A 25670-nucleotide genomic window follows, 5' to 3' on the forward strand; every position below is an offset into this window, starting at 1 on the left:
CTTAATTTTTAAGAAATTTATATATTTTATCTTTCGTCAATTTATTTTTAACATAATTATAATTTTTACCTCCAATTTTTTATTTTTTGACAAATCTTATACCCATTTTCTTATTTTAAGGCAAATTTTACTCTTAACTCTTTTTTTATACAAATTTTATCTCCAACTTATGAATTTATCAATGGATAAATAATAAGGGATAAAATTAGAAAGTTTCTTTAAAATTGGAGATAAAATCCGTCAAATTAATTTATTGAGATAAAATTCACTAAAAATGAAAAATTGAAGGTAAAAAGTACAATTAAACCAAGATTGTATTAAATAAAAAATAATAAAAATAATTTTTTCAACCAATTAAAATTAAAATTTACTCTTATGTATAACTTTAAAAGTGATTATTATAAAAGTGTCAAATTTTAATTATATAATATTAATAATTCTAAATTAAATAACATTGTAAAAAAATACTAAAAACTTTCTTCATCTAACAAGTAGAAAAGAATAATATGATTCAATAAGAAAATTTAAAATTGTACAAAAAATGAAAGCTTTTATTGTGATATTTAATGTTATCAATACATCATTGTGGCAATCTTTAATAACTTTATTTTATTTAGTGATTTCTTAATTGTCCTTGGAATAATACATAATAAAACCTTAAATGTAAACAAATTATAAAATTAAAATGTTGACATCAACCTTCAAAACAGATTAAAACTAGCAAGTTTTTATTAGAATCATCAAATGTTTTGATAATGTAAATAAATACTAAATTTCAAAGATTGTCTTATAGCGAATAGGATTAGATGAAACTTGTATTGTGTTTGCTTTTGTTTTTATGAACATTTAGAACACTTCAGAAAAAAAAAACATTTAGAACACTTTATTAAATATTAAATGTTCTTTTTATATTTTATATAGAGTAAATACGGACACTTGCTTTAATAATTTTTATCCATTATTATCCTAAAGACACTGGTTAACTTAATTTTTCATATTATTAAAGCTAGAACACTTTGTTCCTAATTTTCTTCTAATGATTTCTTAATTTCTTAACATAGTGTAGTAAAAATAGAACAAACAATTCCTCCATATTAGGAGCATCAACAATAAAGATAATTATAGTCTTCTGAAACATCAATAATAGTTGACACAAGTAATAACGACTTGTATCTTTTAATCAAGTGGTCTAGAATTCAAATCTTAATTAATCCTTGAATATGAAATAAATCGTATTAGAAAGAGAATATAACTCTTATGTGCACTTAAGGTAACCAAAAGAAAATAAAGCATTCTTTTGAATCAACTTTTGTCAATAAAAAAGCACATGCTGTTATGGCATATACCCTTGCCTCTATATTGTGTGCATTCACTGCAAATGGTATCTCTTCATGCATATTCCAGTCATCATGGACACCCCAGTACCTTATTGCATAAATCATGAATATTTATGATGATACTTTCACTCAATTTCCGTAAATAGTAATCTCACATCAACCACATGCAATTGATTAATCAGAAATTTATGCGATGAGTAAAAATGAGAAGTGACATCCTTCATATCTAACCTGCATGAGTAAATTAAAAAAGAAAAAAAAAGTGCTAACCATTTCAATTCATCAATATACATCTACAAAAAAATTGCAGCAGGCAAAAATATGATCCCCCCCTCATTGTTACCTATGTCAAACTCAAACCGTCAAAGATGCCAAGAGGGTTGTTACAAGTAAAATCACCCGCAGGAAATTACACATCCTGTGAAATTCTGCGTGAGAGACGCGAATCTCAATAGGAAACCTGCAATGATCCATGGATGGATCAACAGTAGTGATCAAACCTAGACCTCCAAAGTCACAGCTTTCCGCTCTCTGGTCATGCTGCTGATAGTAACTATTAAAAGCATATGATATGTTACTAGGCCAGCTGATGTTAAAGCAAGATCCACCAGGAGACAATGCAGTACAATCAGCATTTGCACAAGCCTCTAAAGCACTGGCAGTTGCATTTGACAAGTCCTTATTGTTGTTCACAACACACCACTTAGAAGACAGATACTCAACATTTTGAGCATTCACGAGGCTCTTTGAACCTTGGCCAAGATCCACATGGTACTTTGCTTGGCCATCGAAAGTGAACAAACCCCAATGCCTTTCAAAGTTTCCAGAAGTAATACTCCTTTGGTCCTCATCAAGAAGGCTCAAAATGTATGTTTCAAGTGGTGGCTTGTGTGGCTTAAGTGGTGTCCCCAAGTTACTATGAAGGTGGTTTATAAGGCCTTTAATGAAGGTTTCTGCAAGGTATGAGCTTGCATTGGCAGCTCCATCTGTTGGCCAACCAATCTTCGCCACGACAATGTCCATATTAGGATATCCCGCTGTTGATAATACCGTAGCCACTGTATCATAGCTCAAGTCAAAGCTGTTTTTGTATGTTTTATGGCTAAGATTATGAGGGCGTGCAGTTTCTTTGAAGAGGGAGAAGTCCAGTGAAATGTTTTTGGTTTGAAGGTGGGTTATGAACGGAGAAATGGTCACAAAGAAAGGTGATCCATGCTTATCAAGAAATGCAAGGAGCTCAATCATGGTTTTGTTGAGGTCAGGCCTGAAATTTACTCCCGAGGACAGGTTAAATCCTGACTCAAAACTGTCAAAGCTGCATGGAACCACAACTTTCACTTTGCTGTCCAATTTTGCTTTTTTTAGAGCTGCTTGAATGTTCATAGCAGCTCCAATTAGGAAGGGATGAAATTGTTCACCATAGCTTTTAAGAAATGGCTCATCACCAACAGCAACATATCTGCAAGAGTTATATTTAGAACCATATGTAGAAGGAACCATACTAAACAGATAAATAATTCATTTTATATCAACTTGGAGTTCAATTAAAAACAGAGAGAGAGAGATTCAACAGTGCAGTTCTATGGTTCTAGCCATACTGCCAGAGCATACCTCCTAAATGAATTTCTTTAGTAGCTTGTCAAATTCTGTTTGCTGATTAAGTCCTAAGCAAGATAAGAGACAAGATTGTCATTCCAAACATGAATTTCCTAATATACATTGTTCCCTAGAACAAGAATGGGGCTTGCTTTTGAACCATTGCAGTGGTTCGGTTATCAAGTAGGGAGCATTCTATTATGTGATTCTATTCTACATTCTTAAATATTCCCCTGATATTATTGTGACAAAAGGAAGGGAAGATATGCTTGTTCTACAACTACAGGCAAAGAACATAGATAATCGAATATGATCATGAATTGCGTTTTTGGTAACAAAGCACAGCCCTTAAAATTGTTTCACGAAATCTTGAAGGACAATTGGAAAGCACAACCCTTAGAAATGTTTCACAAAAGCTTGGAGGACAATGAGTCTTAAGTCAACTTCTGTGGGGGAACTTACAAAATAGTTGAGGTGCATAAATAAGTTTAACTTATGTGAGAACTTTTCATATTATTTTATTGTCTTACAAGTACTTGTTGAGGAGTTTATTAAAACTCACTCATATTATTAAGGCATAAATGGAACTAGATATCTACAGCATCAGCATTCTCAGGGTACAGAACCAACATTTAGACAAGTTTGCAGACTAGCTTTTCATTCTCCTAGCAAGGAATACTGAGAAAATAATGTTTTACAAAAACTAACTCTTAAAGTTAAAAGAGCAAACTTAAAGAGTGCCCATCCGAGATCAAACAAGAAGCATTTTATGTATGTCACATTGTCACTAACTGCTGAACTGACTTCTGCAAACTTACAAAGCCGTAGCTTGCAACATATCGTAAGTTCTTCACCTGTTATTATTTCCTTATATGGAGTAGCAAGACAGTTCTACTAGAAGTGGCAATATATCTGGAAGTGAAGGGCAAATGTGCAGTGAACCAAGGAAGCTGATTAATAAAGAAAAGAAACACAGACTTACACTTAACAAAAAGAATCAAGTTCAACAAATTTGACATCATCCTTATTTCTTCTTGATATATAGTCTCAATGGTCCAAGTACAGATTCTATCATTCTATAGTTATTTATTTTCATCCCCTTATGGTTATATCATTATATGAAAACCGTGCAGCTTGATACCAATGAGATTGTTCTATAATATAAAAACCAATCTCATGCAGACACTAATGCTTGTTTCACTCTTCAAAATGTTTAATCAAAGAGCAGAATAACAAACAAATAATTGGAAAAAAAAAAAACCTTTTACAATGTCCATGATCATCAGTAAATTACAAAAATAAAAAAAAAATTAAAAGCAAAACAACCATGTATTGAGAATTAAATTACTAATAAAAAAATCGAAAAAATAAAACATTAATACGAATAGTGAAACTCGATTATAAAGAAAAAGGGGCAAAAAAAGAGCCAAGAAATTATAATCTGACTCACTCGATTCGAGTAACAGTGCCCCCATTAGGCATGTAGCGGGTAACATTATCATGGACCCAGCTATCAGCAGCCTTCTTAGAAGAGTTCAAGCTTCTGAGCAAAGTGTTGGGAACACCCACAGTAACAGCAATGTTGGAGCCAGAAAGGGCCTGAAGAACATCAGAGTTGGCATCAAAGAGCTTGACTTTGTTGATGCTGTTGGACTTCAAGAGCTTCACCACCTTGTGGGGTGGAAGTGGGTGAGAAGCCATGGTGCCCCAGTTCACCCCCACAGCTCCAACCATAGAAGCCATGGTGGAAGTGGTGATGAGGAAGGTGAAGAGGAAGCAAGAAAAAGTGGTGGTGGTAGTAGGCATTTGAGGTTTGTGTTGTGATGTTTGATGATGCTGGAGAAGGAAGAAGGGGGTAAAAAAATGCAATCTTGGTTACTGTGTCAGTTGCAACTTTGGTTGGGACTTGAGGGTTTCAAGTTTTCAATTTTCAAGTTTCAAGCTTTGATTTTTAGGATGTGTATTTTTTTTAAGTCCCAATTTTTGGACACTCCAAAGTTTTATCACCCTGTCAATATTTTTAATTTTTTATTTCTTTTTTCTATCATATTATTTATTATATTTATATGTTTCTATTTTTGTTTACTTTCTAGGTGTAAACTATCATTTGGGGTCTCAACAAATATTTTTTCCATTTTTTTTGTATAGTTTAAAATATTTTTGGAGGCTTGTAACTTGTAAGTAGGTGTCAATGGTGATTGGTGAGAGTAGGTGCTGGGTGAAAGTGGCGAAGGGTGCATTTAATTTGTGGTCTCAGTGAGGCCCATGGCTATTGAAGTACAGGACAGTGGAACATATATGCTGCTCATGATTTTGTTGTTGTTTTTATTAGTTTACTACTATGTTCTCTGGCTTTGTGTCTTTAACCCTTTTGTGTGGGGGCAAATTGCTTGCTGATGCGCAACACTGATTCAGGCCCAATATAAATGACTTTAGGATTTTAGCTTTTTAATTTGTAAACTATTGACCAAAATAAATAATAAATAAATAAACTTTATGCCCTCTCATATTACTTATTTTTTGCCTTTTGTGGTCTAACTTTTGGTTGACCAATGAATGGCCAAAAAGGAAAGGAAAAAAACAAATGTTAAGTTATTTTTTTTTCCTTTGGTTTAGTTTGATCTTCTAATTATTATAAAAAAAAAATTAGTCTCCTAATTTTTAAAAAAGATTCAATTTGACCCTATCGTCTAAATTAAATTACCAGTGTTAAGAAATATTTTGTAACGATTTAAAATCATCATTAAGTTATTTTAATCGGTCATAAAACACACATTTTCTAACACTGTCAGCTTAATTTAAATGAAATGACCAAATTAAATCAATTTTAAAAATTAAAAGACTAAGGGGGGTGTATTGGATTGAGATTTTGAGAGAATATTTTGACAAAAACAATCTTGAAGATTTTAAAAGATTATGTGGGATTGTATTGATTTTGTGGGATTTTAAAAGATTTTTTTTAAAAGACTTTTTACAATCAGGATTCTTAACCCAAGATTTTAATGGATTTCTAACACAGATTTTTAAGATTTCAAAGTACTTTATGGATTTTTAAGATTTTGAAAGATTAATACATTTTAAACAAAAAAATAACGGAAGTTACAAAAGTGAATGAAAAAGATGATAAATAAATTATAATGTTTGAATAAAGAAAATAAAAACGATAGAAATTTTAAACCTTTTAATAACAAAGTCATTATTGCCTAAAAAAATAATAACAAAGTGATTCTCACTTCATGTTCGCCTAATTATTAGCATTTCTCCACATATCTGAACCTATATTAGTCCTCCATATATTAGCATCTAAAGGGGGGTGGGATGGTGGACTTGGTTGGTTTGGTGATGGAGGCTGATATGCTGGTTCATAGTTATTTGGTGTTATGAATGTATCACTATTAGGATCATATGAAAATTCTTCTATCCCAACAGTTCTATTTTCTGGTTCAAAAGTTGTTGCATCAGTATCATCTGGATCGACTGATATAGAATTATTCCCGCTAGAAACTCCACCCCCAACAACGATCTTCAAATACTCATAATCAACCATACTTTTTCCTCGAAGTTTGCTGTGACTTGGGTGGGACTAAAAAAAAAATCATTGTTAATATACTACAAATATTATAATTTACTAAATTTATAACTATTAATATATTTAAAAGATTATGAACTTAGCTCACCTTTAAGTAATCTTTCCATACATCCTCATGAGCAGTGAAAGTTTTTCCAATTGGGTCCCATCCAAAGCCAGAGTTGTTGCGCATAAGGGTTGACATCATGTTATACTGGTTTCGAAACCACTTCATCCGACTCAAATAATGACTATAAGTTTTAGGGAATTTAGTTTTTGCATTGAGTTGAGGAAGTATTATTCGTTCTACATTTTGTTTGCTAAGTGATCCATTGGCATCACGCAATCCCCTATTCATAGCATCCACCAAGAGGTGCAACAACTCATTGGTATCCTCCATAGTCCAAGATACATAATTATCTTTGTCTCTACTCTTTCCTTTGTTATTTTCTTGTGAATCCCCCATTTGATCGCTAATATATATATAAGAAACTAGTTATTTGACAAAAATAGTTATTGTTTCCTAATTGTCAAAAGTATAGTGACTATATCCCGAATAATATACAATTCAATAGAAAAACCAATAAAAAACTACCTAATAATAAAATAAGGGTCATGCTAACATGCGCACTTAGGGCACATGTTAAGGATACTTCCAATAGTAACTATGTCTTAAAAACAACAATTTTTGACTTTTAAAAAAGTAAATTGCACAACTTTCAATACAAAATTTCTATACATAATACACTAACAAGTGTCTTAAGGGCACATGTTAGCATTTTCCATAAAAATAATACTCATATATCATAAAATCATTTAAAAAAAAAACTATTAACAAAATAACAATAATAATAACACAATAACAATTAAAAAATTATTAACACAATAATAATAATAATAACACGCTGTCAAAAAAATAATAATAACACATTAATAATTAACATTTTAATAATAACACAAGAAAATAATAATAATAATAATGGACGTTGTAAAAAAACAAGTTGAAGAAATAGAAAAAAAAAGAGTTTTTTATTTTGATTTGCATATACAGTACTAAAAAAAAAGCAATATGAAATCTTGATGCATATCAATTGCCATTCTTTTGATGCATATTCATTGCCTGGACGTTGAAAACAATATGAATACGAAATCTTGAAGCATATACAGCACCCTTTTCTTTTGATTTGCGTAATATACATATAGTATGAACAATATTGACTATCGATTGCCATTAAAAAAATAGGTAAAATTGATTGAAAAGTTGTAAGAGAATGAACCTGGTAGTGGTTTGTGTCTTGTTCGGCAGGAGAAGAAAAAGTCTTTGGAAGATTATGAAAAGTCTCAAGGGTTTGGGTGAGATTGTTGGAGGAGTATTTTATGTGTATTTCTAACTAAAAAGTCTCTCAAAATCCATTCCACAAAAGAATCCATCAAAATCTATTTACTTTTGAATACCAAAAGACATTTTAAAAGTGGTAAGAAATCTCAATTGAATACCAACAGATTTTGTTGCCCTGAAAAAAAAATCTTTATTGTCTTAATTGAATACCACAAGATTTGTTTATATTTTATAAAAGTCTTGATTGAATACCACAAGACTTTTTAATCATAAAAAAGTCTTTTAAAATCCTTTGAAATCTTAATCCAATACACCCCCATAAATTAAACCAAAAAATAATTAGAAGACCAAATCAAACATAAATAATAAATTAAACGGAAAAAAAGTAATTTAATCAAAAACAAATTGAATATCCAATAGTCAAATGTTGAACTTGATTTTTCTATAAAGAACTGGTAAATAGACATCATCTTTTAATTAATATGTAAAATTAAAGAGTTATGAGCTTCTAGTTCAATTATCTTGGGGCTTAATATTATGATTGAACTATATGACAAATCGACAATGGTTGTATGTTTATGTTAACTTTCACCTTTGTGGCACATGACATGAGTTTGCGCAGTAGATCGATGATCATGTAGGTAAATAAAATTTTGTTTTTAAATTCAAATTTTAGATATAAGAATTAATTTTTGATAAAAATTAAATTTCTAAAAAAAACTTAATAAATAAAATTAATTCTAGATGCAAAACTCATAATTTTGTTGCAGCATATTTATATGTATATTTCAAAAAAAATTTATTCTATTGTTTAAATAATTAAATTATTCAAAACTCACTACCAAAAATAAACACATATTTGAGGAGGGAACTTATATCAATCACTGATAATTATATAATTATGTTAGTCGTTAACTATTTGCAATTGTAATTTTATATTTGCTTTAGCTAAAGTATACACTACTATAAAATATAGATTTAACATCGCACGATTAACATCAATTTTTTTAAAAAAATCGATGTTAAAAAAAGCACGGTGAAATTTTTGTAAATAAGTCGAGTTAGTTAACATCGATTTTGACAAAATCGATGTTAACATAATATAGTTAACACCGATTTTTTAAAAACCGATGTTAACATCAACTGGTTAACAGCGGTTTTCTTTATAAAACCGATGTTGTATTATAGATGAATTAAAACCCAATAGGTTCTTTCCCCCGCGTGCTCAGTCTCAGAAACAAAAGCATTTTTCTCCCTCACCGCGAAGACCTGTCACTGTCGTCTCCTCCTCACCATCATCGTCGCTAGGGTTCGTGACTGCCGTCGGGGTTCGTGACCGTCCTCGGGGTTCGTGACCGTTGTCGGGGTTCGTGATCGCTGGGGTCCGTTGGAGTTCGACTTCAACATTCAACACCAACACCAACACTGCACTTTTAGCATTTTAGGAACAAGAACCCCCATAATCCATAGTTTCTCGGTCAGGTAATTCCTTCTCTGCAATTTCTTGAAATGAGCTTTGTTAAGTTAAACCCTATATGGTTGTTTTTCACCACCCCCATACTCCATAGTTAACCCCCATGTTTCGAACTACCTTACTTTAGTTAGGGTTTGTGGTAAGTAAACTTCAAACGGTTGTAACTTTTGATAGGAATGTCCGTTTGAGGCTCATAATATGTGAAAACGCTCGAAATTGAAGGAGGAATCCCTAGGCAAATTCTCAAAGGGGACTTGGTTAATTGATTTTTCCATAAAACACCTCTAACTAGGTGAAAAATAGGATTTAAGATTCAACCACCGATTTTTCCAAAAGTTTCAAGTTTTGTTATTCTATAAATAACCCAGTTTAGTCAATTTGCTCTGTATATCTCCTTGGGTATGTTGATGACATTATAATTACTGGCAGTACTATTCATTTAATTCAACAAATTACCTCTCAAGCAAGTATATCTCTATGTTGATGCCAAGTTTTAATATTTATTTTCTCTTCTTTGGCTTTTGGTTACTTTTCTACGGCAGATTTAGTTGCAAGGTGTAGGGAGTACCTCTACCTCTACCTTGGTGGTTTGCTTTCTTCTGGGTTGTTCATTCATCAATTGCACTCTTCAAGTTTGAGGTAACTAGCAATGTTGTTCTATTCTTTTAGTGTGACTGATAAGCTATATTATTAATAGAAACATCATGTATTTGATATATTCTATTCTGGATAATAAGCAAGTAAACCCTAATGTTGAATGATCCCTTGGTCCAAATGACTACATAAATCAATATGAATTAGAGCAATATACTACTGACATAGTACATAAACAAGTCATATCAACATTAGGCATAATTTATGCACTGCCCCTTTGTTTATGTACTACCAACACAGTATTATCTAAAATTTAGAAATCAAATATAGGATGTTAGGGAACTATGTAACTTTATGTTACTTAATTAGTTTATCGTACTTTGCATTACATTTTTTATAATTGATGTTTCATTTTAACATTGAATAACCTTTGTTGATAGTTATCCATAGTTATTAATTGATTTTTTACAATTAATTGTTTACTAGCTAATTTTCTGCTAAAACCTATTTGAAAGCAGAATGCAAATCATATATGTTGTGTGGTCTGATTTTAAATTTACAGGTTAAATTTTGGTTTTTTTTGTAAAAACAGAGAGAGTATTTAAAAAAAATCCTGAAAACAACATCGATTATTTGTAGAAAATCGATGTTAACATATGTTAACATCGATATTTGTAGAAAATCGATGTTAACATTTTGGGTATTAACATCAATTTTCTGTAAAAAAAAAAAAAACCAATGTTAATGTACGTTAACATCAATTTTTTCAAAAAACCGATGTTAACTGTCAACATTAACACATATGTTAACATCGGTTTTATGTAAAAAAAACTGATGTTAAGTTGCGTTAACATCGGTTTTTCCCAAAAAAATTGATGTTAACTGTCAACATTAACACATACATTAACATCAGTTTTATGTAAAAAATCGATGTTAATTTACGTTAACATCGGTTTTTCCAAAAAACCGATGTTAACTGTCAACATTAACACATACGTTAACATTGGTTTTCTGTAAAAAAATCGATGTTAAGTTACATTAACATCGATTTTTCCAAAAAACCAATGTTAACTGTCCACATTAATACATTTTTTTTGGTGTAATTCTTATTATCAACATCGGTTATTTAGATAACCGATGTAGAAAACATATTTTCTAATAGTGATAGTTATAATTTTCTATATTTAAAACTTGAAATTGTATATAAAAATCTAATTAGAAGTGGTTTTATGAAGAATTAATCAAATAATTAGTAGAAAATATAAATGCATAACCATTAAATTAAGTCTACTATCATATTATAAATAGTTGGTTTCTTTAAGCGTGTCAAGGAGGATTTACTGGTTAATAGAAAAAATTCTTAATGTTATAAATATATAATTGAGATTACTAATAACTTTTTTTTAAGAAAGATTACTAATAACTAATAAGTAATAAAAAAACACTTAAATCTAGATCCTAAGATGCAATTCTTCCTCAAATCATTCATCAAACTCTGATATGTATCTGAAGTTTCTCTCATAGCTTTTAGGTTGGACATTGGGCGTGCAATTTGAAGAAAGCACGTCCCTGCCTTTCTGTATCACTTTCTCCAAACATTTGTGTTTAAAGCTAAAGGTTCATATATTTCCCTATTTCAAATTAGATTCCTTTAATTTTTTCTCTCCAGGGTCTGTCTCAGTTTTTTTATATCTATGTAACAATTTCTAGGTTCTAGTTTCAATGTTGTCATTGTCTTCTTTGATCATATATGTGTGGCATACATTTCGTGAACAATATACCATACATAATATTTACTTGATTTTGCCAAAGGAGGAATGGATATCCTTGTTATGCCCCTTAATGAATTTTAATTCTTTACATTTATTAACTTTAGAACGTTAAAGTCTTAACCAATTCTTTATATGTCTAATTGTGTCTATTTATGTTCTTTAGGCATTTTATGGAGTTGATATCTGTTTTCCTTGTTGTTTATGCGAAACAAGTTTAAATCAGCTAGACTTCTAAAAAACATTATTATTCCTTTTCTGCTTATTTTCTTCATCATATAGATGATTACATTTTAAAAGTATATTGTACAAATTATGTTTAACAAGTTTCTTCTTTGCTATCCTCTTATTTTAATTAGTCATGTGTTACTCTCCATTTAACTTTGAGCAAAATGCAACATGCTTGTATATACTGCATTTATACAATAAACTAACAGTTGGATTCTTAAAATTGTAATTAGATAAAGAGAAAAGAAGAAAAATATTTTTCTTACCAATGAACAGGAAAAATATGTTTCGTGATGCAATGCTATTCACACACTACTTTCATAGGAATATTATTCAAGTGTAGTAGGCATGAACTTAGCACACAATGATCAAATTAAAATTTGATAAAATATTTTGCATAATTATAAAATAAAGGTTGCCAATGATGGTAATGATCTTCCATGAATAAGTTTTAGAGAACCCTTACTCAACAAGAGTTCAAGATCCTGTGCGAACATATCAACTTAGGTGCAGTTCCATTAATTAGTTTTTTTAGTATAGTTCTTGTTAGTCGGTGAAAATGACTAACTTTTGTGTATAAAACTTGTATAAATTGTATCAAACTCTCCCAATTTATGGTTATTTTGTAATGTTATAAGTATTTTATGTTAAGTATAGGTAATAAATACTTAGTATTTTCATTTTGTGTGTTTAATAATCATTTTCTCTCAATTTTAGGTTAATTAGGCAAGCTTTGGAAAATGTTGTTTTCACCTTCTCGCTAAGCCAATCTGCTGGCTTAGCAAGCGTTCGCTAAGCGCAACACTCTTGGGCTAAGCACGAGGAAGAATCCAGAAGAAGATGAGTTGTACAGGTTCGCTAAGCGCACCGCTTCAGTTCATAAGCGCCTCACCAATTTAGCTGACAACAACATCAACTTAGCCTTGGTGAAGGAGTTCTATGCCAATCTCTACAGTCCCGAGGGGCCTTCACCAAAACAAGTTAGAATATGAGGCCACTTGATAAAAATTGATGCAGACAGCCTCAACACCTTCCTGGAGACACCTGTGGTACTGGCCGAGGGAGAATCCTTACCCGCTTACTCCAGATATTGCAGGATGCTCATTGATATCAGAGAGATTGAGGTTGCTTTGTGTATACCCGGCCGAAGGTTTGTTCTAAATGCTAAAGGCCATCCTAGGAAGATCCTTAGGAAAGATCTGACAACTCTTACTCAGGTTTGGAGTGTTCTCTCATACTCCAACCTGGCTCTAACTTCCCACACCTCGGATTTGACTTTAGATAGAGCTAGGTTAATCTTTGGCCTAGTCTCTTAGCTGGACATGAATGTAGGAGCTCTCATCTCTGGCCAAATCACATCTATGGCCCAGTCTAACTCCTCTAGACTTGGGTTCCTTGCTCTTATAACAGCTCTATGTAGGTCCAGAGGGGTTGCTTCTGACAGCCTAGTCTTCAAACACTTGAGCCCGATCATTAACTTGGCCTATATCAGGAAGAACTGTTGGAACCCTGCTGATCTGACAGTTACTATTAGAGGGGCTAGGAGAGCGAGGGCAAGGCCAACTGAGGCTCCTTCCACATCTGCAGCTCCTCCTCCAGCACGTACCTCAGCAACTCCTTCTACCCCATCTTCTACAGAGTTTCAATGTCTTGAAGCCATGCTTCGAAACATACATCAGGGGCAGGTTGTTTTATGACAAAGTTTACAATTGGTAGCACCTCCAGACTCCATCCCTTCTGTTGAACAGTTTAATGAATGGGTAGCCTGGCCCGGGACTCAGCCTCCCCTTCACAGGGAAGACGAAGGTCTCACCGCTCAGGTACCACAGTAGAGGGAGGATGAGTCATCCGAGACTTCCACTCCAGAGCCCTTGATCAGAAGGAAGGGGGTAGTTGAAACACAAGAAGCTGCAGCCACTTCTGAGAAATCTCTTGAGGCCACTTCTGAGCCTTCAGAACCAGTGGCAGATACAACTTCAATTTAGCAGGCAACAAACCCCTCCACTCCTGAGGATCAGACCACACCAGTCCTATCTCCGAACACCTCTTCTCCAGCTACTCCCGTGCTTCGCTTAATAGATGAGGAGGATGTTCAGACACCAGATACTCAAGATAGATCACAGGATTTTTAAATTCCTAATGATATTTTTGTGCCATTTAGTTTATTATTATTTTAATTATAGTCTTATTACAGTAATTCCTTTTTGTTAGTTTTATTTATGAATAGTTAGTATGCTTATTTTGAAGCATTTTGAATAGTTCAACTTGGTTTTTAATGATATTGCAGTGAAGCACTTTTATTGACTTATGAAAATGGTTGTATGCTTTTATTTTAAATTGAGTGCATGATTATGATGGAGTTTGTGTTTCTTATCATGAGTTTGAACAAGTGTGTATGTTAGACAAAGAAAGAACAAGAATGTGAACTTGCAATTAGAATTTTTAGTCAGTAGACAGATTGATTATGAAAGAAAAGCTTGAACCAAAACCGGCGAGAGTATGACCTTAAACTGTGAGTGAACGACTAGCTGTGAGTGATAATCTTTGCATGAATCTCTGAATTTTAGAATGAAATGTATAAATAAGGACATGATGAAGGCCATGATTGTACATACACAAGCTCTTTTGACCAAACAACTTACCTTGAATGATAATTGCATCCTTTGCTCCCTTTTTGAGCTAAATGATATTGTCAAAAATTTGAACCTTGAACTTAAATAATTATCTCCTGATACCTTGTTTAGATTTTAAGAGAGAATATGGTTCAAGACAAATTTACTCTAAATTTGGGGGAGGGAAGTCAATTAGAATGAAAAGAAAATGTTAAGCATCAGCACACACAACAAATAAGTTGTATGTTAAAAAAAAAGAAAGAAAGAAAAGAATAAAATGTGTTGTTACAATAAGGTCAAAAGCAACTTGAGAGGAAAAGATAGTGAGAAAGCTACTTGTATGATGCAAGACCATTGGGATAAGTCAACGATCTATGCTCTCTTAGAATCTAAGCCTTTGAATCCTAGAAAAACCAATGAATTTTTGTAGCCAAGCCTCACTACAAACCTGAGAAAGTCCTTATGATTCTGTTTATACATTTCTGACTTTATGGCAAGAGACAAAATTCAAAGATTGGATCTTTTGCTAGTTGTTATTAATGAGTAGCTTAAACACTTGTGCTTGAGTGAAACAGTAGCCGTGAGACTGTGGTTTAAGCTACTTTCCTTGATATCTGTCTTATGCCTAACTTCATCTATCTGTTCAGGTTACATTTTATTCTTCTCTTTGGATAACTGCATACCTTGTGAAAGACAAGTGATGAGGGCATTTTACTCCATTCTCTTATCATGCAATCAGTCACTTTGTAGCATACACCTTTGTACTTAGTCACTGCATGTCATTGTCACTTAAGGACAAGTGAGTTGTTCTCTTTTTGCTTGAGGACAAGCAAAACTGTAAATTTGGGGGAGTTGTTAGTTGGTGAAAATGACAAACTTTTGTGTATAAAACTTGTATAAATTGTATCAAACTCTCCCAATTTATGGTTATTTTGTAATGTTATAAGTATTTTCTGTTAAGTATAGGTAATAAATACTTAGTATTTTCATTTTGTGTGTTTAATAATCATTTTCTCTCAATTTCAGGTTAATTAGACAAGCTTTGGAAAAGGTTGTTTTCACCTTCTCGCTAAGCCAATATGCTGGCTTAGCAAGCGTCCGCTAAGCGCAACACTCTTAGGCTAAGCACGAGGAAGAATCCAGAAGAAGATGAGCTATACAGGTTCGCTAAGCGCACCGCTTCATCTCTCTAAGCGCACCACTTCAGTTCATCTGCTAAGTGAGAAAGGCGCGCTTAGCCAAAAATCACTAACGTGTGCTAACCGGCCCATGCGTGCGCTAAGCGCATGAGCATGAACAAGGCCACCTATTTAAGCCTGAAATCAGATTTTGTGAAGGGAGTTTGAACTAGGATTTAGAGCTTTGCATGTCTAGGGTTTCTAGAGAGAGAAAGGTCCAAGTTCCAGAGAGTTTTGAGAGATTTTGCTGTGTGAAGATCTGCAAAGACCAGAGCTTGAAGCAGGAGCCGGTTTGAGAGCTTGAGATGAGTTTGTGAGTGATTGTGATATCCTAGAGGTGAAAGAGACATCCTCACCACTTGTATTTTTGCAATATTTCATCTTGTTCTTTTCTTTGTTCTTAAGAAGGCTTCCTAGTATGGAAAGCTAAATCTCTATTGGATTTTCCCTGTAGGTACCTGATGTAAATATATTTCTATCTATTTAATAATGTTTTGTGTGTTCTCTGTGCTATTTGTTTTTCATTCCAGTATGCCTTTACCTTGATCAAGTAGATGCATGCTTTGTTAGGGTCATTCAACAGTAGAAACTGGTCTAACTCTAAGGTCCTTGATAGTGCAGGGTTGAGTTGTCATGCTTTCACAAGGAATTGGGGTGTGATAAGTTAGTTGAGTATGCGTGTCTTAATGCGGTCCTGGTTGAGTTTAGTCTTACAAGAGGAATCTGCGGACGATGCTTGATCAGGATTAGGCTAAACTATCTTTTCAGCATCATGCATCTATTAGGAAGACCAACGTGTTCTCTACTTGTTTTTACACATCATTTCTCTCGCGTGATTTTCTTTCTTTTTGCACAGATAGTTTATACACTTGTTCATATTCACACTTACTTTTGCACACTAGACGCCTATTTGCTAAAATAGCTTACCAAATAACACAAGTTCCCCGAGTGTTCGATACTCAATTCTTACCGTTTTATACTACTTGTGCAATCCGGTGCACTTTCCAAAAGCCGAACAGTTCTCTATTTATAATTTGAGTTTTATCTCAGTAGCATATGCTAACCTTAATACAAAATTGTATTACACATATTACTAAAGTTAAAATCCATTTGTAAACGGAGAACAAAACTAAAATTACTCAGTGTTTGTTTAGTAGAGTGGAAAGAAAATAAATGAAAGTTGTGAATTAAAGTAGAGAATAAAAGTGTCAGTGTCATGGAATATTTTACTATTCATTTTACTCATTTTTTACCCTCTTTCACTTCTACCAAACGGAGCATTAAGGAATTGTATTTAAGTTTTGTCCTATTTTATATTCCTACAAAGCCTTCAATTTCCAGTTTATTGCCCTACAATGTGTCAAGCCATTCATTACATTGGCATGGTCATTTTGATTTTTGAACATATTAAACATTATAGATAAACCACGAGTGCTATTAAGCCAAAATAAATGACTATAAATGTGATTGAGCCTTTTTTCTTTTGTAGCCATACTTGGAAAAAAATGGATTTTCAATGTCCAGGAAGCAAGTTGGCACTAAGTCATATGTATGATTGGTTGATTCTTCTACTTCTTGCTGCTATAGAAGAAGCCTTGAATATGATAGAACCATTCCATTGCTACGTTGGAAAAGGCATGATGAAAGATCTTATGTTTCCATTCAAATAAGATACCATACCCATGTGGGTTGTCCCTGTAGGTACCTTCTTCCATCATGCCAATAATCCATGGAGATATACTTCATAATTGCACCTTATAGCATTAAGAATGAAGAACTTAACTTCTTGATCATTCTTGTAACAGATCCTCTCTGTTTTCATCCCCATGTTTATCTTTGTTGCATTTTACCTTGCCAGAAGGGATGTCTATGATTTACACCTTGCAACATTAGGTATTATATATTCTCTTCTGCTCTCTCAGTATGTTATGTTACTATTTTTATGACTATGAATTTTATGCTTTTGGATCATCTCATTGGAATGGATTCTTTAATTTGGAACTCAGGTCTCATGTTTTCAAGTTTAATCATTGGAGTCATAACAGATTCCATTAAAGATGTTGTCGGTAGACCGCGACCAAACTTCTTCCAACGGTGTTTCCTTGACAATATACCTATGTGTTTTCCTTCTTATTCTTAGTATTTTGTAACCTTTAAGGCCTTTTAGACATAACATTATTTGCTTTCATTTCATATTTTATGAATAGTTATAAAGTAATGTCACATTCTTTTGACTTTAAAAAGATTTATTATAATTTAATAGTGACAATAAGATTTTTTTTTACTTTCAACATATCCTAAACATTGTTCATTTTGTAATTATTTGTGAAATCAAGAAATAAAAGCCAAGAGATGTTCTCTCAAACCAAATTGACCCTTTAGCTCCTCATTCAATCCTTCTTACTTTCTTGTCTCTGGCCTTTTCTATCTAATACTAATTGCTTAGATATGTTATGTGAATTGGTTCATGCAGGTGTTTCATAAAGGCAATGGTGATGTTGTTTGTACCGAGATTAAAGCAGTTATAAAGGAAGGATACAAAAGCTTTCCAAGTGAGCACACTTCATGTAAGTTGTAGAATTAGGTGTTAATGACATGATTGAGTCAATCAGTTTGACTCAAGGATAAAATAACTAAAGTGTACGTTTTAGATCTATTAGCAAAAAACTAAAATTGTTATTATTATTTATAAAGTAAAAAGAGCATCATATGTTGAAAAAAAGCCCAGATATATAAATATCCAACATATTTAAAGTAAAATATATCTTTTAAAATTAGTTTTAAGTCTCTTTATTGTTAGGACGGTCCTAATCCCAGTCTTGAAGGTTGTCTAACCATTGAATATGAAAATTATCAATTGTGGTATGTGTTTTTTTTTAATTTGGTAATTAATAAATGCAGGGTCCTTTGCTGGCCTTGGTTTCCTTTCATGGTACTTATCAAGGAAAGTTAGAGTGTTTGATCGTAGGGGCAATATTGGGAAACTATGCCTAGTCTTGCTTCCTTTACTTATTGCTGCTCTTGTGGGAATTACTCGAGTTGATGATTACTGGCGTCATTGGACTGATGTGTTTGTTGGAGGCCTTATAGGTTTCTTGCTAGTTAATTACAATTGTTATCATAATGCAATACATTATTGCTTCAATTTGAATATTATTTTTGCAAATAATGTCTGATAACTACCTTTGATTTGTTGGTTCAGGACTTACCGTGTCCTCAATCTGCTATTTGCTACTCTTTTCCTTGCCTACCCTTCCACATGGTACAAATTCTTGATTATTTCATCTTAGGAATTTCTATTTAGGCCACTTGCATTGCTTAAGTGTTTTCCTAGAAAATTATGATAGTGTTTATTTCACGGATTAAAAGTGTTTTTCTTCTTAGACCTTACATCACTGTGGTTCCTAGGATGTTGTTTATTCCTGAAATGGAAGTCATTTATTAAACCCCTGAGTGTTAATGTTTGGACTTCATCATTCCAATGAAGAATGATAGGAATTAAGAACAATGAAGAAATTGGTTGGACAAAAGTTGTTTAGAGTATTAGATGCCTAAGTAGTGTCATTTAGATCTTTAACCTTCATTGTAGTGTTGCATATTATTTTTCCATTGTAATGATACAATCCTACCTTCTAAGGGCATTGGATAGAAGACTCCAAGAAGATTGGGCCAGAGATGCAAGAGAAGACCCTAGGGTTCTCATAAGCCTTATGGTAAATTTTGGGCTCATGGGCTAAGTATGAGCTCACTTATCTTTGTACATATTAGATTAAGGTTTAATTATTTTTGGGTCTTGTATTTAGGGCTCCATAATGTAGGTAGGATACCCTATAAATGTAGGATTTTCCAGCCCTTGTATTTTAGGGCACCTACACTTGTTTTTGTATTAGGGGTAGTTTTGTAATTTCAAATGAATTAAGTGAATATTTAATGTGTGTTGAGAAATAAATTTAATTGAATTGGGAGAAGCCCAATCCAATTAAATTTTAGAGGGGGAGGTGAGCATTTACTTGCTACACCCCATTACCATATCATATAGTCATACTTTATGTATGTCTTTCATGCTTTACATGCCTCATGACTCCTAAGCACACTTAGTGGAGAATCTTGGACTTGATCTTGGATTAGTGGGCTGAACCATAGCTAAAATTTACTAATCATAATTAGTGAAATTTTGGCTCCACAAATTCAATTTCAAATTCAAGTGAAATTCAAATTTCCTTCTAATTTTATGTGACACTTAGGCTATAAATAGAGGTTATGTGTGTGCATTTTTTTGAACTTTGATCATTTGAAAATTACATTTCAAAGTTTAGACCTCATTTGAGGCACAAAATTTCGTGCTCCTTCTCTCCTTCTCCCTCTACTCATCTTCTCCTATCTTCAAGCTCTTATTCATGGCTTCCTATGGTGGTGAGCTTGTGCTTGACTCATCTTCTCCTTGAAGTGACGTCTCCAATCATCTATATTCCTTTTCCATTTCGCTGCCATTGAACTTCAAGAAGCAAAGGACTTCATTGATGAAGAAGATCCAAGGCTTACAAGCTCCACATGGAGCTACATCAGGAGAAACTAGAAAGTGGGCACTGATAAATGAGTAATCTGCTAGTTCAACCAAAGCAATATGAACACATTTATACTTACAGTAGTGTTATTACCTTAATGCTCATATTTCCTTCAGTTATCTATTGGATGGTGCCCAAATGAATGAAGAAAAACTCATTTTTCGGTAATAAGTGAAATATAACTCTTACAATCAGTTTGGATTATCTTCTTAACAACTGTAAAGAAAAAATTAAGTGAATTATAGAGACATAAAATAAATCAAACCTAACTCAATCGGCCAAGTGGTGAGAGGTTTAAATAATTTGCATGAGATTCTAAATTCAAATTTTATTGTTGTCATTGTGCACATAAAAAAATAAACTTTTACCATAATTTAAAATCAATTTATAATAATATTACATTCCTAAAATATCCATAAGATGTTTAAGAATTTAACATTCTTTCCTTAGAAGTCTTAAAAACAATGCTTTACAGAGTAGTATAAGCTAATCTAAATTGGGCATCATCAATCTTTGGTTTCTTACTTTTATTTTTGTTCTCTTCTGTAGGTTGGGCTCCTCATGTTTTATTTCATATGATGGGAGAGAGTGATTCTCCTTCCCAGCGAGGAAGCCAAACTCCACATGCAACAACACTAGATGAGTTTACCTTGCAAATGACGGAAATGGAAAGTGGTACAAGATATGTGAATGTGTGAGTGCTGATTTCTATTATGTTATGCCCTTCTTTGACGAAATGGATGGTCTGTTTAGAAACATTTGGCAGTGTTATGTCCAGGTATGCATCTAATAGGCACCATTCAAGATTGCAATTTCCTTTGGTCGAACTAAGAATTAATATTCTTCAAAGTAGTAATTTAGAATTAATAGCATGGCCAATTCAAAGTTTCAATTCTTACTAGAATCATGCCAATGGAACTCTTTCTCTAATAAATTTATCAGATTTTTATTCAAGTATGAAATTAGAATTGTCCAGATCATATGTTTTTTTTTAAATCATATCACATTCTAAATATAATGAAATAAGAAGAAAATTTGTACGTATATACTTATCTTGAATAAGTTTTCTATTTTTTTTATCATATGAAAATAACCAAATGTTTCTTTTGCCTTTTCTTCAATAATTTATGATCTTTAGTAGACCTTTCAATAGATTCGAGCCCACATAAAATTCTAATCAATTATAAAAAAAAATAAAAAAAATGTGTCTATATCAATAGAACCTCATCATTTGTACATAATGAATTTCATGTTTTACAAAATTTAGAATTTATCATTATTGATTAAAAATTATTTTTAAATATAATATATAGAGGTGTCAAATTGGGTTGTCTAGGCTAAGATACAAAAGTGATCTAAGTCAAGCCAAATTACATGAGTGTAGATTTATTAGCCTAGTCTAGTCCATAGGGCTAGGCCAAATTGATTTGATTTTTTTCAAGTTAAATTTATATGAATTTTACCAAAAATAAATAAATAAAATGATAAATAATATCAAGTCAAATTAGTTTTTTTTGCCAACATTTTGAGTCTGACATGGCTCATCGAATCTAGTCAAGTTAGCTCGATTTTTTCAAGCCAAAAATTATGTTATAAGTGGATCAACATCAACTCACAAATCCATTCAAATCAACCTAATTCAACCCAACTATATTTACTGAGTTGAGTTGGATCATCAGATTGGTTGGATTCATTTCATATGATCCAATTATAATTAGGTTAGGTGTCAGGTTAATGAGTTTCAACTGGACAAGTCCAACCCAACTCAATATACATATAACATTAATAATAATTCTAAATTTATCAGTATGTTATGTGTGCCTGTAAACCTAGGAAAGAACAAAGATAACAAAGATTGATTCCTAGATGTGTGCACCAAGAAGAAACAAGTACGATGCAATTGACACATAACATAATATCACAGACATAATGTTAAGTATAACAATATAATTACTCTTTATCAACAATTGTCAATTGATATTCAATTGCTTATTCATATTCACTTGACACCATTCAAGCAATCAAAGCGACAATAGTTAATGTGTAATTATGTATGAAGCATTAAAGGTATCTCCAATGGAAGATCTCATTTTGAGATCTTAACCACCTTTTTGGTGGACCTCGTGATGCCACATCACTCTTAATATTTTCTAAATTTTTTACCCCAATAATAAATTTCATTTTGAGATCTTAAGTCATTTTTTTAGGTCCCACAAGGGATCCATCTAATATTTATTTACAATTTATTTTAAAATAATTAATTATATATTTTTTAATTTTAAAAAAATAATTCAAAAATACAAAATTTATTAATAATTAAAATATTTATTTATCAATATAATTTAAAATTACAATAATACATAAAATTGATCGGAAAAAACACAAACGTCGACATTCAACAACCAAATTAAATTTCAACATTATTGTGACTGAAACGTTTTTAAATATGCTCCACCAAGTTTGCTTGAAGTTGTTGATGAACTCATCTTATATGCATATAATGTCTTGTTTGCAAGTATGCAACAATGTCGGGATGAACATCACGAGATACGCCGATGTTTAAAATCTCTTCGTCAATATGGTCATAATCAACATCAATATTATCATTGTAGGTATCCCGTTCATCTTCAACAATCATGTTATACAATATAAGGCATGCCAAGATTATGTTCTTCATGGTATCCATTTGTCAATTACGCGATGGATCACATATAATTGTCAAACGAGATTTGAGCACACCAAATATTCTCTCTACATCTTTTCTTACCACTTCTTGACATTTTACAAATAACTTTATTTTCTCTCCCTATGGCATTGGGATGGTCTTCACTAAGGCTCAATCCAGATAAATGTCATTTGCAATATAGTATCCCATATTGTGTGTGGTTTCATTAATTGTAAATTGTACTCGAGGAGCTCGACCTTGCATAACGTCATTAAACACAGGAGATTGATTTAACACATTAATGTCATTGTTTGAACCTACAACTCTGAAATAGGCATGTCAAATCCACAAGTCTTGTGATGCAATAACCTCAAGTATTATTGTGGGTTTCCAATGAACACCTCTACAGTATTGCCCTTATCATGCAACTAGACAATTTTTTTTCCATTTCCAATGCATGCAATCAATAGAACCCAACATACTTGGAAATTCATGTGCCTCTCTAATTTGTAGTAGGTGATTGATGTTGTTGTTCTTAGGCCTTCTCAAATGCTCTCATCTTCAAATATCTCATTCACACCCTTTACAAAAGCTTATAAGCATTCAATTGAAGTGCTTTCGTCAATTCTAACATACATAACCACACTATCGGCAAGTGAAAAGAATATTCATGTTTCTTTTTTCTTCCTTGTAGAACTCATTTCTCCTTCCTCTATAGTAATATTTTCTAACTCAATTTGAGTAGAAAATTATGGAGATTGTGTATCAACTTCTTCATTTGAAGGAGTTTTTGCATGACTACAACTATTGGGAGGCTTATGGAACACATTGAAGGTGTTTTGTGGCACCAAAGGAAAGGTTTAAGAACTTTGTTGGAATTTTCGATAGAAGGAAATTGCTTATAAATTACTAGTGGTGGTGGTGGTAGTGGCAAGTACAAAATGGAATGAGGATGATTTTGAGAATTTTCACTCATCAATGGAGCTGGTAATGGCATGTAAGGAAACAACGGAGGAGGATGTTGCGGATTTTTGTTCAAAGGAGGTTGTTGGTAATTTTGTAACAAATTCATATTGTAACGACCCGCCTCGTCGCTATGATATCACCACTCTAAAACCGCGAGAATTTCAATTTTTAAATGAAAACTCCGTTAATTTGCTTATGAAAAATTAAAGTAAATTTTTTTTTCCATATACATTCACCAAACAACACACCATCACTTAAGTAAATGAATATATATATATATATATATATATATAGGTATAGTAACTCAGTACACATCATTCATATAATGGAAAGTAAATTTGTTTATACATATAATTAAATTTGTGATTTACATCCTCAATTCAACAAAAAGAATTATGGAACCAACTATGGAGGAGTTGATTAACAAAACACAACTTTCTCCCAAAATAATCCCAACGTCATCATGTCAGCTCAGCTGCTCCACAAAAGAATCTCACTTCTCGTACTCTACTGTTGTCATTCTGCTCCCCCGAACAAAGGTTCGCGATCATCATAGGTACCAACCACACGGTACAAAAATTGCGAGGGGTGAGCTTATTATAAAAGAAATTAATACAAAAATCAAATAACCACAATTAGTAAGAAAACATTAACAAATATCATAAGCTTACACAAACATTCATTAGTCCAACACACACTCAACAAATAGTCATCATCCGTCCATAGTTCTAATCAATCATGCTTAGTATGATGCATGCACCTGATCTCAACTCTCAAATGCAATGTGGTATCATCCCCAAGGAAATAGCCTAAGCGTGTCCACACGACACTCTCACTTAGGAAAATTAGGCAGTAAATGTCGAGGTCACCCTGCCATGTACAGGCAACTCCCTCTCCCCCCACCCACGGTGATCAGCCTGAGTCTCAAGGGAGTTCTAAACTGAGTGACATGCCCCCAAGTACAAGTATTCCTCCTCACGAGAAACTACAAGTACTTACTGACAAAGTTTATACTATTTTCATGTCATATGAAGTATGAAACATGGGCATCATCAATGCACTGACCGTGGATAATTAAATATTCTAAGTCATCCCCCTCCAGAGATGCTTAAAACTCTTTAACCACTTTATTTCCCCCACCAGGGATATCCAACAAGGTCACTACACCCCTCATGTACATACACAACATACAATATATGAAACGTGGGCATCATCAATGCACTGACTGTGGATAATTAAAGATTCTAAGTCATCCCTCTCTAGAGATGCTTAAAACTCTTTAACCACTCTATTTCCTCCACCAAGGATATCCAACAAGGTCATTGCACCCCCCATGTGCATACGGAACATAACATCATCACAGTGCATTTTCAACATCATCAACATTTCATCTCAACATCAACATCATCTCATCTCAATGACATTAACAACAACATAATCTCATATTAACATAATCATCAATAGCAGCATCAACTCATGTTAACATAGTCATCAATAACGACATCAACTCATGTTAACATAGTCATCAATAACAACATAATCTCATATCAATATTATCATAAGCATCAACGTCACCTCATATCAATTAATGTCATCAATAGAAATATCATCAATGAGTCATATTCCGCATATACATATATAGTTCATGCTTGAGATTCACACTTCCTAGGTCTTCAGACAACACAAGTCTAATAGAAACAATAATGTTATTCATCAATAATAGATATATCGTATCCCATTAGTCAAAAACATTGTTTTCTTGAAAACCTACATGCAACA

The 25670-nt window shown here is 32.7% G+C and overlaps 2 protein-coding genes and 1 pseudogene across 2 annotated transcripts; 1 reads left to right on the forward strand and 2 right to left on the reverse strand.

Annotated features, from left to right (window-relative positions):
* Nucleotides 1-1282: 1282 nt before the first annotated feature.
* On the reverse strand, nt 1283-5215 carry LOC100777941 (glucan endo-1,3-beta-glucosidase 9). The gene is made up of 2 exons (XM_003537265.5): nt 4384-5215; nt 1283-2796 (listed from the first exon to the last, which is right to left on the reverse strand). Exons 1-2 carry the CDS (start codon nt 4737-4739, stop codon nt 1692-1694), a joined length of 1461 nt encoding a protein of 486 aa, XP_003537313.2. The 5' UTR covers nt 4740-5215; the 3' UTR covers nt 1283-1691.
* An 826-nt stretch (nt 5216-6041) lies between these two features.
* On the reverse strand, nt 6042-7297 carry LOC102669530 (uncharacterized protein At2g29880). Its single transcript, XM_006591650.4, has 2 exons — nt 6611-7297; nt 6042-6516 (listed from the first exon to the last, which is right to left on the reverse strand). The coding sequence occupies exons 1-2, from the start codon at nt 6965-6967 to the stop codon at nt 6178-6180; spliced, it is 696 nt and encodes a 231-aa protein (XP_006591713.2). The 5' UTR covers nt 6968-7297; the 3' UTR covers nt 6042-6177.
* A 9903-nt stretch (nt 7298-17200) lies between these two features.
* On the forward strand, nt 17201-20958 carry LOC100777412 (lipid phosphate phosphatase 2-like; annotated as a pseudogene).
* Nucleotides 20959-25670: the final 4712 nt, after the last annotated feature.

The sequence above is a fragment of the Glycine max genome, chromosome 11 (genome assembly GCF_000004515.6).
Source record: "Glycine max cultivar Williams 82 chromosome 11, Glycine_max_v4.0, whole genome shotgun sequence".
Lineage (NCBI taxonomy): Eukaryota > Viridiplantae > Streptophyta > Magnoliopsida > Fabales > Fabaceae > Glycine > Glycine max.

What these genes read in the sequence shown, in the direction of transcription:
- LOC100777941 (XM_003537265.5), bottom strand. Translation starts at nt 4,739, where the DNA reads ATGCCTACTACCACCACCACTTTTTCTTGCTTCCTCTTCACCTTCCTC. An exon ending in GGCACTGTTACTCGAATCGA is followed by an intron (nt 2,797 to 4,383) that starts GTGAGTCAGATT and finishes TAACTCTTGCAG; the next exon opens with ATATGTTGCTGTTGGTGATG.
- LOC102669530 (XM_006591650.4), bottom strand. Translation starts at nt 6,967, where the DNA reads ATGGGGGATTCACAAGAAAATAACAAAGGAAAGAGTAGAGACAAAGAT. An exon ending in TATGGAAAGATTACTTAAAG is followed by an intron (nt 6,517 to 6,610) that starts GTGAGCTAAGTT and finishes TTTTTTTTTTAG; the next exon opens with TCCCACCCAAGTCACAGCAA.